The sequence below is a fragment of the Pseudopipra pipra genome, chromosome 11, assembly GCF_036250125.1.
Source record: "Pseudopipra pipra isolate bDixPip1 chromosome 11, bDixPip1.hap1, whole genome shotgun sequence".
NCBI lineage: Eukaryota > Metazoa > Chordata > Aves > Passeriformes > Pipridae > Pseudopipra > Pseudopipra pipra.
In genome coordinates this window covers 3,990,668-4,004,820 of record NC_087559.1, presented here as the reverse complement: position 1 = coordinate 4,004,820, position 14,153 = coordinate 3,990,668, and the positions used below count along the sequence as shown (strand labels likewise).

At 43.7% G+C, this 14,153-nt stretch overlaps 1 protein-coding gene across 1 annotated transcript in view; it reads right to left on the bottom strand.

Annotated features, from left to right (window-relative positions):
* Positions 1-5,321: 5,321 nt before the first annotated feature.
* The window catches only part of RYBP (RING1 and YY1 binding protein), a 43,168-nt gene continuing 34,336 nt past the window's right edge, over positions 5,322-14,153 (bottom strand). The window contains exons 3-5 of the mRNA XM_064667176.1: positions 13,511-13,687; positions 13,305-13,403; positions 5,322-9,383 (exon numbers count right to left, since the gene is read on the bottom strand). Coding sequence (XP_064523246.1) covers positions 9,131-9,383; positions 13,305-13,403; positions 13,511-13,687 — 529 coding nt within the window. The 3' untranslated portion in view covers positions 5,322-9,130. The remainder of the gene's footprint in view (positions 9,384-13,304; positions 13,404-13,510; positions 13,688-14,153) is intronic.

Sequence of the window (14,153 nt, the reverse complement as noted above, 5' to 3'; positions counted from 1 at the left end):
CTGCTCGGTGAGATAAACTGATGCAGGATATGAATGTAAGGGTTGAAAAAACTATGGATGAGGGATGTCCAGAGGGGCAACCTCCCCAAGCCTGCTCCAGGATTGCTGGAGCAGCATAGCAGCATGGAGAGACTGAACTCAGGCTCCTCTCCTGCTGCTGTTGCAGGTGCCCAGTTCCTGCTGCCAAGGTCAGAGAGGATGATGACGGGGGGTGGCAGGGGGGTGGCAGACTCTGGAAAAGCCAGGGGGATGGCAGACCCTCCTGGGAGCAGCGGGAAGGTGGAGGCAGCCGACACAGACAGCAGCCACAGCTGAGTCAGAGCCAGCAGCCTGCACGCAATTCCCCAAACCTTGGCAAGCCCTGTCAGCCTCTCCCGCCCCCCTCCAGGCTTTCTCTCCCTGAGTGTCATCACAATTCGGGAGCTCTTCAGTCAGGGGAGGTTCCCATCACTCATTCTCCCTGTGCCATTGTACCACAGCGACTCCCAGTTCGATCCCTGTCAGAGGCTGTCACACACCCATCAAACCCCGCGCTGCCGCAACAATTCAGCCCGCCAGGAATCACCGGATTCCTTTTCCAGGGAACGTTTCCGCAACTCCAGTCCGCATTTTCCTTCCTTAACTCCACACCAACAAAACTTCGGTTGAATAAGGAGAACAATAGGAGCAGCTAAACACATTTCCATCCCCTGCCTCCTGGTAGCAAGCACAAATCCCGGGCACTCAGGGATGCTGCCAGGCTTCTGCAGGCTCTCTCCTGTCAGGTCTGTTAATGCCTGGATGCAGGTCTAACCCTCAGCCAAAGCCTCAACCTCTCACAAAGGCTGAGCAGAGAGATTTTGAGATTTCAGAGGATTCTCCTTGCTAGGAATGAAGAACAGGGACATGTGAGAAAGGTTTAAAGAAGTGAGTAATTTTTTCCTGGGCAGAGGCACCCACTGGGCTTCCCCCAGCCGTGGGACAGTTTCTCAGTCTCCGTTGGGATGCTAATGGACATCTCAAATCTGGGAAAAAAATCCAGATGTATAAACAAATTAACCCACCCAGAGAGTAGCATCAGCCTTGAGCCCTAACCAGTTCCTTCCACTGCTCCTGATTTTGTCTTTTTTGGATCAGAAAGAAATTAATTTAATGGAAAGCTACTTTTTTCTCGCCCCTTCTTCATCTTATTTTTACAAACCCCATAGGGAAGTAAAGCATATGATCAGAGACAGCCTACTTGCTGCAGAAGCCAATTTGCAGAGTAAGACTGTTATAACCACCCAAAAGGTGGTGGGAGGGACTGCTGGCCTTATTTATATTTGGCTTATGCTGGTGATTCCTCCAGAGAGTCAAAAAAATAGAGACAACATCTGACAAGTCACGCTTTTAAACTTCCCCACATCTTTAGCCTGTTACACAGAATCTCTACAACCTATGTAAAAATCTACCATCTATATTGAAGATTATAAGTATTAGATAGGTATTAATTTCTGGGTGAAGGCAGAATTAAAATCTCAGTTGTTCTGCTTCTTTACTCTGAGCTTTAATCCCTCCTGAAATACACACACAAACATGGAAAACTCCTCCTGCCAACTCCACACCAAACCTCCTGGGCACCATGAATCAGACAGCACAGCTTGAAGAGGAACAAAAATCAGCTTTATCCATTCCCATTCTTCTTACCTGGGCCAGCCACCACGTGCTGTTTCTGCAGCATTCCAGCCTCCTCCTGCTCACAGGGATATTTTGTACCCGAATTCAGCTCCCCAGCTTGGGTTTTTTTCCCACACTTAAGAGCAGTTTAGAGCAGCTCGAACACTTCAGACCTCTCCTTCCAACTCCGGCCAGATCCAGTAGCTGTGGCCAATTAATGCATCCTAAAAGCCTTTGATGTGCTGTTATCAAGTGTGTATTACACTGGGAATTTCACGGTACTTTAGTGAATATCGGCATTACAGGCTTTGAATGGCTCTGTCTCACCTGCTGGCAGGAGGAGGGGAGGGTTGCCAAGGCAGGGATGAAGAGCAACGGGGATTCTCACACTGGGACTCTCCAGTTGTTACTGTGCAGTTTTAAGTTTTCCTCAGAATGTTTTCAGAGGAGTGTGCTGGAACAGCCTCTCAAGGAGGTTGGAACAGCTTTGACAACTCCTAATGATGAAAAAAAAGTTGAAAAAAATTAAGAATGTTAGAAAATCATGAAATATTCAGGATCCCGGGAATAATAAATAGCCATGGTGGAGAGCAATTTCTCTTTTATTTTTGTATGGATACACAGAGGAGAACAAAGGAGTACCTGTTTCTTGATTCCTCATCTAGGAAGCACAACTGGCTCATGCCTCCCGTGTTCCCTGCACAGCCAGAGCTGCCAGATCAGTTACTGCTGTGTGAGGAGTGATCCCCGTTTAAGGAGCAACAGGGGACTTCAGGCAAGTGCTGGGAAAGCGCAGTACAGGCTGCAGGAAGACATGGTTTTCTAGCTTTAATATTAACTGAAGACCAGAGCTAGGTATAGAGCACTCTTCACTGTCACAGGCTTCCATGCTCTGCCATGGGGAAGCTTTGCAAGTGGGATAATTGCAGTGGTGTGAAGTGCTTTGATTAGGAATTTCTGAAACAGCCTTTGATGTTGCTGGTGATCTCTGCACGCAGGTTTTTCTCTGCTGAGAATAAACAATGAGAAAACACGTCTGAAGTTTCCAGTGTCTTCCTATTAGATGGGTTCAGCCGGGATCAGCATCAGCCCCAACCCTGTCTGGAAAGAGGCTCCATACAAATATCAAGCAATCCATCATTGTAAGGGGGAAAACAGCAAACAAACCTCGCTGTGTCTGCTGACAGCAGGAGCAAAGACAAGCACAACATAGGCACCTAAATATTCCAGAAACAGCCAAGAGAAAGGCAGGCAGAAAGACCTGACATTTCCCTCTTCTTGTTACAACTACAAAAGCCATGAGGGCATCCAGGTGTTACAAACTGCAGCTGTTCTCCCTCTTCCATTCAGTCCTGCTGGTTCTCCATAAGTGATCAGGATCAGTTTGGGTCTTTTTTAATCTTTTCTGTTTGTGAATCACAAGTTTCAGAGCTCTGCCCTCTTTAAAGCATCATAGAATCAGGTTTGCCTTTAAACAACCAAATAAATGGGGCTCCAGCAGTCCATCCAACCTGCTGCAAGGCAAGACATCTGCCTGAAGCTGAACATGTGCATCCCAGAGGGATCCACAAACCCATAAGCACAGGAGTGCATTCTTTTCATACCCATCTTCTGCAGTTAAGTGGCATCAGTTTTCCAGCCAGGTTTTTGGGGTTGTTCTTTTCTTTTGGTCATGCAAAGAAGGAAAGATGGACAGCAGCTCTGCAATCACAACTGCAATTTCTTCTTGATGTAGCTGCCTCCATGTGATGGGAAGGACTTTGCCTGCAGTTGGGATCCAAACACAAGCCCTGTCTCAGGGTGCTTTGCTGACTCAGAACAGGAATCACATTCCCACGGGATACAGCTGGTCCAGCACGGCTGTTCATCACATCCATCGTGTCTTTTGCAGACAACTTTTGCTTTGGCCCCTGGAAACTCTCACTGTGACCTAAATGCTGCCAGACTTACACAGCTCATCACTCTGAGGGCTGCGTGTCGGGCAGGAAAGGAAGAGGCACAGCCCTGCTGCAGATTCCTAAAGCTCCTTCCTGACTGCAGGGTGTTCCATCTTCATATTTGAATTGCCCCCAAACTGCTGTGTGAAGGGGGCACGGTCAGATTTAAATAAAAATAGTTTCAAAAATTAGCTGACACGTGACCCTTACAGAGGAGAGGGTTTTTCTTCTCTTCCCAGTTATGGAAGTTGGTGCTGTTTGTTATAACACTTACAAATCTTAAAACAACTGACTGTCCCAGAAGTTTACAAAACCCTAAGGAGCCATGAAGAGAATTCCCCATCCTCTTGTTACTTAGAATCATGGAACAGTTTGGTTTGGAAGGGACCTTAAAGATCATCTTGTTCCAACCCTCTGGCACAAGCAAGGACACCTTCCACTAGACCAGGTTGCCAACTAGACCACTAGACCAGGCCAACCTGGCCTTGAAACTCCCTACAGGTAACAAACACAAACCTTTCAACACAACACTCAAGTCCAGAACATACCTTGCAGCAGCCTTGGGTGCCCTTTTTTCTGCTGCCTTCAACCCCCTTCTCCTGCAGCAGGGGCAGCTCTGCAGCTCCAGCACTGGAGGTGGCCCTTGGCTCACTGGGCTCCAAGGCAAGGGATTTCCAGATCAGTCAGTGAAGGGGTGACTTAAGGGGAGACAGCACTGCTACGGAAATCTTGCTGGCTCCATTCAAGCCTTCACCTTCAAGCATCAAGGTGATGAAGATGAAGCCTGTCTCCTCCACTCCCTGCAGCTCTGGCACCTTTGGCTGGTCACAGGTGGAGGATGGGGACCGTAGGCTCTTCAAGGCAAGGACTGTTTCTCTGCTCAGCCCTCAGCATGCCAAGCGAGTGCTTTTCAGGCCTGTAGAACAACCACTACCTTTCCTGTTTCTTCTTATTCTTGGCACAAAGGCATCTGAATCGCTTCCAACTGAGGTTAAAAGCATTTAAGTCTGTTTGCACACGGGGTTTTTCAAAGCGACCTCTACTTTTAACACACACTTCCCCCACCATACACAAAAGTATCCAAACTACTTTTCGTTTAGGAACTGCCCTCATATATATTCCTGAAAAAACAAAGCTCTAGAGTAAGATTTTGTCCTCTTTGCATTTTACCTATTGCTTCATTTTCAAATTTCAACTTCATATTTGAACAGTTACATCACACATCTCCCATTTCAAGTGGTGGAGGGGAAACATGAACTATAAAGAGCACCAATAATTCACATCATCCTTGTTTTCTAGGCAGACAAAAATACTGCTTGCAAAATACCAGTGTTTTTACACTACAGAAATACAATTAGACTCTCAATTACATTTTATTAAATTTACTCCTGGGAGTTTGTTAGCACAAGGCAACCAATGGAACTCCCAAGGGCTCTCACTAAATCCTCTGCACTAAAGCCTCGCTGCTCCTGTGACTACAGAAAGGGGGAAAATGATTATTTCCAAGGACCAGAAGCCCAAATTCTGCAGACACATCCACCACAAACTCTTTGCATGTTGTGAGTCCCAGAGAACAAACTGGATTTACTTGCTTGACTGAGGTTCTCCACGTGCACAACCTGTGCTTGCAGAAGTGGGTGCTCGAGCGGCGGCTCCCGGACAGGATGTACAGACTGACAAGCTGCTCCAACAACAGGACTCTCCACCTTTTCTGAATACTGGCATCTCCCAAAAAAGAGAGCTTTCAGATTTAATTAAATTTTACTATTTTATTTGTGAAAAAACTACAAGCAGAATTCATAAATAGACATTTCTATTTAAAGCAGGAAAATGATAAAGTGGCTTCTAATAACAGTCGTGCACATGCCAGTAACAGGAATATATTAACATCTTTTATTTGCTAGACAAAGAGCAGTGTCCAATATAAATTTCCCAAAAACATTTAAGACCTGTGAATTTCTGACCAGTTCACAAAACCACCATTGACACTTTAGCATGAAGATTAAAACAAACCTAACAGGACTGTCAGCTCTAAAGACTTTACAGAGCGGAAAAACTTTCAGAAGCGTTATACAAGCTGTCTTTCTGGGCAAATGAAAAATATAGCTCGTATAATACATTAACATAAAAATCCACAAGATAAGATTATGTTTTGACATACTTAAACAAGCATTCTATATTTGTCTCCAACAAACAAAGCTAAGGAAATAATGTAACCATCTTTACACAGTAAATTAAGGTTACAAGTCATACACAAGAACAGAACTGCTTGCGCATTAAAAACTGTTCAGCTCCATTGTCATACTCTAAATGTTGGCTCTTAAAACCATTCGGTTACATACAAGCAAAGGTTATTATATAGTCAGCAATTAATAAATTTTTCAATAATTTAAGTTCATGGTAGAGCTTAAAAAAGTAGACTGAGAATGATCTTGGTAAGGCAGGTGAAAACATCTCAGTGGAAATAAAGTCACGGAAGCTGCTGCCAAATTTTCGATCTGTCCAATTTGAAGCTAAGTTCCAATTAGAATAAATAGCCTGGTCGTGTAAAACGCTGTCACCTTTCCTTTGCAGAACTACGTCAACTGAGCAAGTCAGGCAAGCTGTGTCGGTGTCTGTGTGTGTGTGTCTGTGTAAGAGTCGAAACTTCGCAATCGTTAACACTGTGCTTCACTTACCTGCTTTCTGTGCCACTGAACACCGCGAATCTGGTCCTTCCCTACACTAGTGTTTTGGTTGGTTTGGTTCTCAAACACCTTCCCCACCGCCAGCGGGACAGCCACGGACACGGTGCGGGGGGAATCCCGCCGGAGGGCGAGCGCCGTGGGAATGCCACCCGGAGAAATTAAGTGTAAAAACAATCGCTGCCCTTCAAACCACAACACAACAGCTATGGATGAGGCCGGGGGGGGTCCAATGCTTAGCAAGCAATCCCTAACTGAATGCAGAATTACAGGTCACTTGTTCCAAAGAAATTTTCCCATTTATTTATAGCAAGCTACTTTATCAAGGAGGAGGAGGAGGAGGCCAAAGAGACAGATGTTACCGACTTCACCACGAGTAGCTGGTTACGGCAGTTAAAGCTTTTTCAACTGATCTACAGGTCTATTTTCACTTGAAAAAGAAGTAATTTCCTGGTACACACAATGCTTTTTTTTTTTTTGCCTTTTTTTTTTTTTTTTTTGCACAAATTCCCAGATCCAGTGAAGAAGGTGAGCGTGTGGTTTGACTTGAAGCACCAGAATTAGCCCCACCGAGGCCAGCGGGACCTGCCACTCGCTCACACTCCTGGCTGGATCACGGCCGAGATGCACGCAAGCCTAATTGATAATGGATCATTTATAAAGCAGTGCAAAATATACAAGTTCAGGGGCATCTTCAAAAAATCTCTCTTAAAAAATTATTCCAATACATTTCAGTAAAATAAATAAATATGGCTGACCAGTTTACCCTCCCTGAGACCCTTAAAGGAATAGTAAAAACTGGAAAAGGAATGTCTTTGCAATATCCCACTAATGTTAAAATGTGGATTGAGATATTCATAGTATTTAAAACTATGTATAATAAATTGTCTTGATGCTCATAGGAAGCATCTGTTTTCCTTTGGTTATTTAATACTTTAAAAATGCTTAAAAAAGACAGCCTATACTGTGAATATAAGCAGAATTAAGTTGGGGTGCCCACGTTAACATATTCAGAATAAAACTGCTGCTGCCAAGGCACTGCCAAGCACATGCCTTCAAGCAGGGGCTGTAACAGATCCCTAACTCACACATTTCTGTCACCAGTGTGAAAGGAACCTACATCTGCTACTCAAAACCACACAGATTTTAAAAGAAATCTTAAATCAGTTGCCTCCACAAAGAGAAATTTCTCTTACCGAGCAAATAATTCATAATACAACAAACAGGCACAAAGTTGTCAAAATGTGGCCCTCTTTCATCACGCCCAAAAGTTATGCATTTCATGTCAAATGAAGCCACAGCCTCTGTGCCTGAAATTACTGCAAAGCACCCTGGGGCCAAAAAAAAAAAGATGAAAAGCCAAAGAGGTTTAGGGTTTGTTTTGCTTTTTTTTAAAAAAAAGTTTGTTTCACCTCTTCAGCCAAGTGTTTTAGCAGGATAATGCATGGAAGGTAAACTGTAAAGCAACACTAACAGGCCAGGAAAAGAAATTATAGTCTGAATAGCTTTAGAGTAAGAACGAAGGAGATGCTGGTCATGAGCATGAGCCACATGTCGCTCACTTGCCAGCATGAAAGCTTTTCCCTACTTTTGCTCCCACAGCAGGAGACTCAGAAGTGTCCAAATGCTGACAAGCCCATCACTGGACAAGATGCTGTTCAGAAACAATCCTTGGAATACAGATGGACTTCAAGGAGAAGAGCCATCCCCACAGCAGGGATGGGACAGATGGAAGGGGCTGACAACTGCTGACCCGCATGCGGCTGGAACGAGCACCAGCTTGGTTCCTGAACCCGGGATCGCTCCCAGCCCTACGGCTCCCTGCTGCCTTCACCCCACAGCCACCACTCCAGTTCTACAGTTACCTCAGGCACTGAGGCAGGCGGATGGAATTCACTAACTCTACCACCACCAGCACCTGCGGGACTGGCTGTGCACGACACCGTGGTGCTCACGTTACCAAACACATGGATCCATGGCATGACACCAGCAGTCTGGTTGGGAATGGTTACGCTCCAGCCGGGCACGGACCTGCACATCACCAATCTGAGGGACCCCAGTAGAAACACAAGCTACCCGGAGCAACCCTCTCTCATCTCGGATCCCAAGCTGTAACAATCAAAACCGTGTGTCCAGTATGTTTTAGCCATTGCTTAGGGAAGAAATTGGGAAGGAACAATAGAGAGAACAGGTCCCATCCAGGTTCAAACCCTCAGGAACACTTTTCACCTAAGACCAGTTCCATTTCAGTTTCAGTACTTTCACAGAAGGGGACTGTCCCAGATCTTGAACTGTTCAATTTTTTTTTTAATCACTTCACAGTGTTTCAAGCACCAGCGTTTCCATGTATTGGTTTCAAATAACCCTTTATATATATTTATTTATATATATATTTATATATAATTTATATCAAAACTGATAGTACACAGTATAACTGGAAGAAGAACTGAACTTAAAAAGGATATGTTGAAAGAGGATGGAGTTTGTGAATGCAATAAATAAAGCCCCCTTCCCTCCCCACCCGCTCCCTACCCCAAAACAAAAAGTTGTCATGTTCATGGAAAATTGTGCACAGCAGATATTATAAAAAAGTAGATTCAGGAGCACATCCAATTATAAATGATTGTTAGGAAAATCATATAAAACAATGGAATACATAAAAGTGTCAAGAGTAATCGTTAGGGTGAGAAATTCCTTGGTGGCCAGATGCCCACGGCAAGCAGAAATTATCCTGGTTGCATCAGTAAGAGGTCGATGTCCGAGAAAGTGTGTTCAAGCACAGAAGAGGCTCTCCAGGATTTGAACAGCGTGGGCAGGTGGAGTGTTTGAATTTCATACCCTGATTCATAGTTTCCACAACTCCATGTGCAATTTTCAGAAAGATTCGTCGTTGACTGCCGACATGTCCCCCTTTGGCGTGGAGGAACGGGACGAGCCCTTGTCTGTGCTCTCAGAGCCCGAGCTGCTCTGATTCTGTTGTTCTGATCCTGCACTGGAGGTCACTGTAGAAGACGACGTGGATGAAGAGCGAGTCTTTTCTTTAAAGTCTGTGATAATTACTGTGACATTTCCCACTGTGACTGCCAGCTGCTGTGCGGTACTTCTGTCCACATTTTTCAGTCTGGGTCTAAAATAAATGAGAAGCCATTTATTAAAAGGATAAAAATAAATGAGAAGGGAAGAGTTTATTAGAAAAAGCATTGGAAAACAAACTCGGTGTGACTCGTCCTCCCCTCGCTGGCACAGATGGCAGTAGCTGGGAGGAGAACCCAGGCAGCAGGAAGTGCTGCACAGTGGAGGATGAAGGTTTGACCTGCTCCCTGTGCCAGCCAGGCTCAGCCCCAGAGGAACGACCTGTCTCACAGAGCTCTGCACAGGGCATCTGTTGTAGACTTATCCCTAATCCAGCTCTGCCAGAAAGGAGGACACCACGGCAGAGCCAAGCGGTCAGGAGCCAGACAGAGTGAAGGATCTCCTCCCCAAGGGGCAGATGAAAGAGTTCTCTTATCTAAATTCACCATCTCATCATGTGCCCTGATGTTATGAGACAAGGCTGTGACTCTGCAATACAAAACCACATGAAAGCATTCGGCCACGGTTCTTTCATTCCCATGTTGGAACTCTGCAGCTGCAAACAACAGGCACTGGGACAACTTGGCTTCTCTTTCAACTGCTTTGAGCTTATACAAATCAGATGCCCAATCAGCCTATGGATAGAAGAGCTCAAAATGTTCCCTCTGGAATCGAGGCTATTGTAAATAAAATCCAGAATGTATAAAGGTATTTTTTGTGGCCAGACCTTTTGGTTAGGGGAAAAAAAAAACCAAAAAAGGAAAAAAAACCCTAAACCACCAGAAAAGAACCCACTGGTATTTATTGCTCAGGATTATCTCAGTAATTTGCATGCTGTGCTATCATTCAATTAGTAATGTAGCTAATAAAGGTCTAAACTCTAGGAGGCCGACATTCATGCACATTTCACGGGCTGGTCCAAAGCTTTGCTACAACAAACCTTGGACACTCCTCCAGCTACCAGCAAATTCCAAGTCAGCTGCAGTGAGTGCTGTAATTTACAGCTTTTGCTCCTAATTAAGGGTCAGGCTTAAGCAGCGGAATATTCCCAATAGGGAAATTAAAAAGGAGAGTCTTTATACATCAGTGAAAAGTAGCTTGCTGAGAGCTGCCTTATTGAGAGGGATGGAGGGAAGGTTAGTTTACTTTGGGATCAAGCTCCAGCTTTTAAACCACTCTGCCTTTTCTCCTCCTCGTTTGCAGCACACTAGGCTGGTGCAGTAAAACAGAAAAAGAGGGAATTAAGCTCATTTTGCATCTGCCATGAATACTCAATGGCTTGCAGTGGTATTAACAAGGAGAAAGTCCTGCAGCAGTAGCTATCCAAGTGGTATTTCAGAACTAGACAGAAGAGAAAAACGTATTGAGGACAGATGTACAGCTTCTAAGATAGAACAATTGTATTTCTGCAAAATGCTTACAAAAAATAAAGTTACTGCACCAAAAATAGTATTTTCTTATCTAACCTAGGAGGCTGTCTCAAATTTTAATAAGTACCACAGGAAAAGCAGATAGATAGAAAATGCAAAAAAACCCACTGCATAACAGCCAGTAAAACCTCCTCCTTGCAGCAGCCCCTGGGCTCAGGGACCGGCCTTTCCCAGCCCGGTGCCGCGCTCGCGGATCGCTGCGCCCACACGTGTGTGTCGTACGCACGCACCGGCTGGCAAATCCAACACGTAACCACAGGCTAGATGAAATGATGTCACCTCGTTTGTGGGTAACAAGAAAGGCCAGCCAGCTCAGCAGGTTTTGGGGTTTCCGTGGCTCTCGGATGCCGTGCTGGCAGATGCTCCCACACGCAGCACCGAGCGTTCCCGGAAGCGTAGTGCGAGTACGTCTTTTCCTCCCCAAGCCCCGAGTTCCTCTAGGAAACCCAGTTCTTCCTGTAATTTGCCTGGGTCACTTGTTTTCTCTTGTGCTCAGAAACAGCCAAAAAAAAAAAAAAAAAAAAAGCTGGCTCAGATACTGGAACAGACCCTGCTGCCTCCACCTCCCTACAGGGCTGAACGTGAACTCTGGTTATTGCTTGTCAAAAACCAGCACTGAGAGTTTGGGGGTGGGGAAGAGGGTGGGGAAGGAAGAAAATAAAAATGGAACTGCCCATGCATCTTTAAATGCCATGACAAAGTAACACAGAAGGGGAAGCAGGGCTGAGGTGCAGGATTTCTCCATGGTCCCACTCACAAATATTCTCAATGTGAGTTTTAGAACTGAGCTCTCTGACCATTTGTCCAGAAGGTTTTCAGGGTTTCCCCTGTACAAGGAGCTGATTAAGCATGGATGGAAACCTCCAGACAATCTCTTCAGCACATGCATACAATTTTTGCTTCTTATAGAAGGCAAATGGACTGGCCCATTCATGTTATTTTACAAAATTAAACACCCCGGTGCTTCACGTTTATAGTGAAAAAGGTTTATGGTCAAATAAGAAAAGTGTTTCAAAACATTCATTCTGAAAGTGCACAGGGAGAAGTGGGATAAACAAAGATATTTTGTCAGAAGCAGGCATGGTATCCAAGAAGTTCAAACAGGATTTCTTAATAATCCAGAGTGCCCTAAAAGACAATTTAAAAAAAAAAAAAAGAAACACCCAAAACAACAGTTAAACAATCTGAGCATGAAAAAAAGCTGAACTCTGTAAAAATCAGATCCTTTAAAAAGATCCTTGACAGCACTCCCGAGAGCAATGCAAGAAAAGTTCAACTAAACTAAACACTTAAAAAGACAGGTTAAAAACTGAGGGGAGATGAGGTAGCCCTTAAAAATACCCAGCTAGATTTGATACTATTAAGGTTTAATTAAGAATGACAAAAGCTTGCCACAAAACGTGGACTAGAAGACTCTGCAGCAGACAAAGCGACTCCTTCAAGAAAGAAAAACAATTATTTGATGTAATCTCTCAATTTAATATTATGTCATCAGTCAAGTGCATCAAGTCTCCTGCACCTTTAAGTCTCAAAAAAAGTACCATTTAAAGAAGAATAAGACAAGGAAAAAAATCACTGTAATAAAGTTGTATTTCTCTAATCAAATCAGGAATGGATACTTCAATCTTTGGGGGCTGAGGAAGAGTTAACAGCAGTCCCTGCAAACAGCTCAGTCTTGTAGCACAGCAAATTTCACACTGCCCTCAACTACATTCCAGTGGGTTACTGTGTAAAGGATATTCATTCTTATTACAGATTTTCATGCTATTATTTAAAAGCTTCCAAGTCAAGAGTTTTCTGCAGTCACACCTTGCCAATCTTAATGCCAACAGCTGTGCCAACCATATTTCCCATGTGCTTTACAACTGTCTGCAGCAAACTAATATTGCCTGAGTTCATGTGGCTTCATTATAAAACACTTATTACAGCACATTTTGAAAAGAGATGCAATTCTTGTACAGCCCACACAGGCAAAGCACCCAGTTCAGTTCTGCCTCCTGTAGCCCTCAAGTTCAATAACATAAAAACTGGTTTTTGATGCTGAGCGTTTGATTTAAGAAATGGAAGATCAGTATAGGCAAAACTAGGAACAAACCTGTCTCCTACACTCATCTGAAACTTAGACAAATATCAAACCAGCCATTTGTGCTTTTTGTTGATAGCAAGATCCCAGCAAATCTGTTCATGTATACTTAGTTCCTGTATACTTGGAAAATTATCTTGACAATTACAGCGACTGAATTACGGATAAGGAAGTAAAATGTAACCTTTGTTACGGCTATCGAGCGATGATAAGAATTCGATATGATTGCTGGTTAATGTTTTTCTCCCACTGTGCTTTACAGCCAAAAGCAGTACTGCCCAACTGACAATACAATTACTTTAGCAGAGAAGTGAAAACTGAGTGGACAACAGAGTTAATATTTCTAATGCCCAGATCTGTGCTCACCAGCAGAGTATTCAAGTGCTCATATATCAACAAAAGAAGTGTTTGCTATATAACTCAGTTCTCAGACACCAAAAGCTTAACTTCAGTCTAGAGTTACCTTGAAGTGTGATTTGAGTCGCTGGTCTTTGTTGTAGTATTCCCAGACTGTATGCTGTTCACTTCACTAGGAGGATCTTTCACAATATCCGACTTTGGTCTGCAGTAGTTGGAGGGAAGAGGGAGAGCACGATGTTAGTTTAACTGCACAATTAACCAGTGCCACTGACATCACATTTAACAGTGTAACAGATCCTTCACACTTACTTAGTCTTCTTGTTAGTGTTCTTCTTTGTAACACTTGGACTAATTTCCTTCTCTTTGTCAGGTTTTTCTTTGTCTTGTTTTTCCACTTTCTCCTTCTTCTCCTTCTTAGGTGGTGGTGGGGTTGCATATTGCTGGGCAACTTGTTGTGCCACCAACTGAGAGTTTATTCTAGGTTTTCTATAATGACAATAAAAAGAGAGATCTATAGTCAATTTTACACAGTAAAAATAACTACACTGAGAGCAGTATGAAGATTTATTTCAGCAACCAGGGAAGAACACTCCACTTAAAGAACCAAATGGATGTCCTTATTTAACGTGAAGTACTACTGCTGTTACCAAACAAGATAGAAATTTTAAAATAAAGAAATACTTCAAACTGCTGTTCCATCAGTTTTTAGCATCTAACATTCTTAAGTATAATGCTCCCTTTCTTCCATCCATATCATGAAATCACAGCCAATTTTGGGGGGACAATAGTGAAAAAGCAGCTTTTTAAGAAGCTGCCAGCCACGCACTGTGGCTACACTTGAGGAGAAGGAACAGAATGTGACTAAAAAAAGTTTCCTGATAAAAATCAGTCTCCTTCATATCTTTCAATTTAATTTCTCAAATGAGCTGCTGGTTCCCCACAGTACCAAACC